This window comes from Gekko japonicus, unplaced genomic scaffold, assembly GCF_001447785.1.
Source record: "Gekko japonicus isolate JY-2015 unplaced genomic scaffold, Gekko_japonicus_V1.1 scaffold2414, whole genome shotgun sequence".
NCBI lineage: Eukaryota > Metazoa > Chordata > Lepidosauria > Squamata > Gekkonidae > Gekko > Gekko japonicus.
In genome coordinates this window covers 150843-151754 of record NW_015163675.1, presented here as the reverse complement: position 1 = coordinate 151754, position 912 = coordinate 150843, and the positions used below count along the sequence as shown (strand labels likewise).

General features: G+C 47.5%; 1 protein-coding gene across 1 annotated transcript; it reads right to left on the bottom strand.

Moving 5' to 3' along the window:
* Nucleotides 1-211: 211 nt before the first annotated feature.
* On the bottom strand, nucleotides 212-640 carry LOC107107458 (RNA-directed DNA polymerase homolog). Its single transcript, XM_015407760.1, has one exon. The coding sequence runs from the start codon at nucleotides 638-640 to the stop codon at nucleotides 212-214; it is 429 nt and encodes a 142-aa protein (XP_015263246.1).
* Nucleotides 641-912: the final 272 nt, after the last annotated feature.

Genomic DNA, 912 nt, shown 5'->3' with positions numbered 1-912 from the left:
CACTCCGGGCCCTTTCCCTTAGTCCTCCTTAAATCCGTGAGCGGTAAGCTCACCTGAGCAAAGTTTGCAAGAAAGAACTGGTAAAAATTCGCAAATCCGAGGAATGCTTGGAGTTGTCTCCGTGTTCGAGGGGGCTTCCACCCCACCACATCCCAAACCTGAGCCGAATCCATTTCCAAGCCCCGGGGGGAAATGTGGTCTCCCAGGAAGTCTATCTCAGAGCAATGAAACTCACACTTGGATAGTTTACCAATAGTTTGTGCTTGTGCAACATTTGGAGGACCTCCCACACCAGCTTGATGTGGGAAGGTTTATCAGGGGAATAAATCAGAATATCATCAAGGTAAACAATCACTCCCTTGAACAGGTTCTTGTGCAACACTTCATTGATGAAGTTCATGAAGACTCCAGGGGCCCCCTGGAGCCCAAACGGCATCACCCGATAATCAAACTGCCCCAACAGAGTGTTAAAGGCAGTCTTATACTCATCCTCAGCTTTAATGCGGACTTGGAAGTAGGCATCTCTGAGGTCTAATTTAGAAAAGATTTTCCCCTTAGCCACCTCGGTTAGGAGATTCTTCATGAGAGGTAGGGGGTATGCATTTGTGGTAGAGACAGCATTTAACCCTCGGTAATCCATGCACAACCTCAGCCCACCATCATTTTTCTTCTGAAACAACACCGGAGCTGCAAACGAGGAGGATGCAGGTCAGATGAAACCCCGCTCCAAGTTTTTATCAATACATTTGCACACTTCCTCCTTTTCCCCTGGATTCATCGCATAGAGTTTACCTTTCGGCAACTTTGTGTTTGGGATTAGTTTGATTGCACAGTCAGAGTGTCTGTGAGGGGGCAATTCATCTGCCTCCTCTTCTTTGAACACTCGTGACAAGTCCCAGTACTCCACAGGAA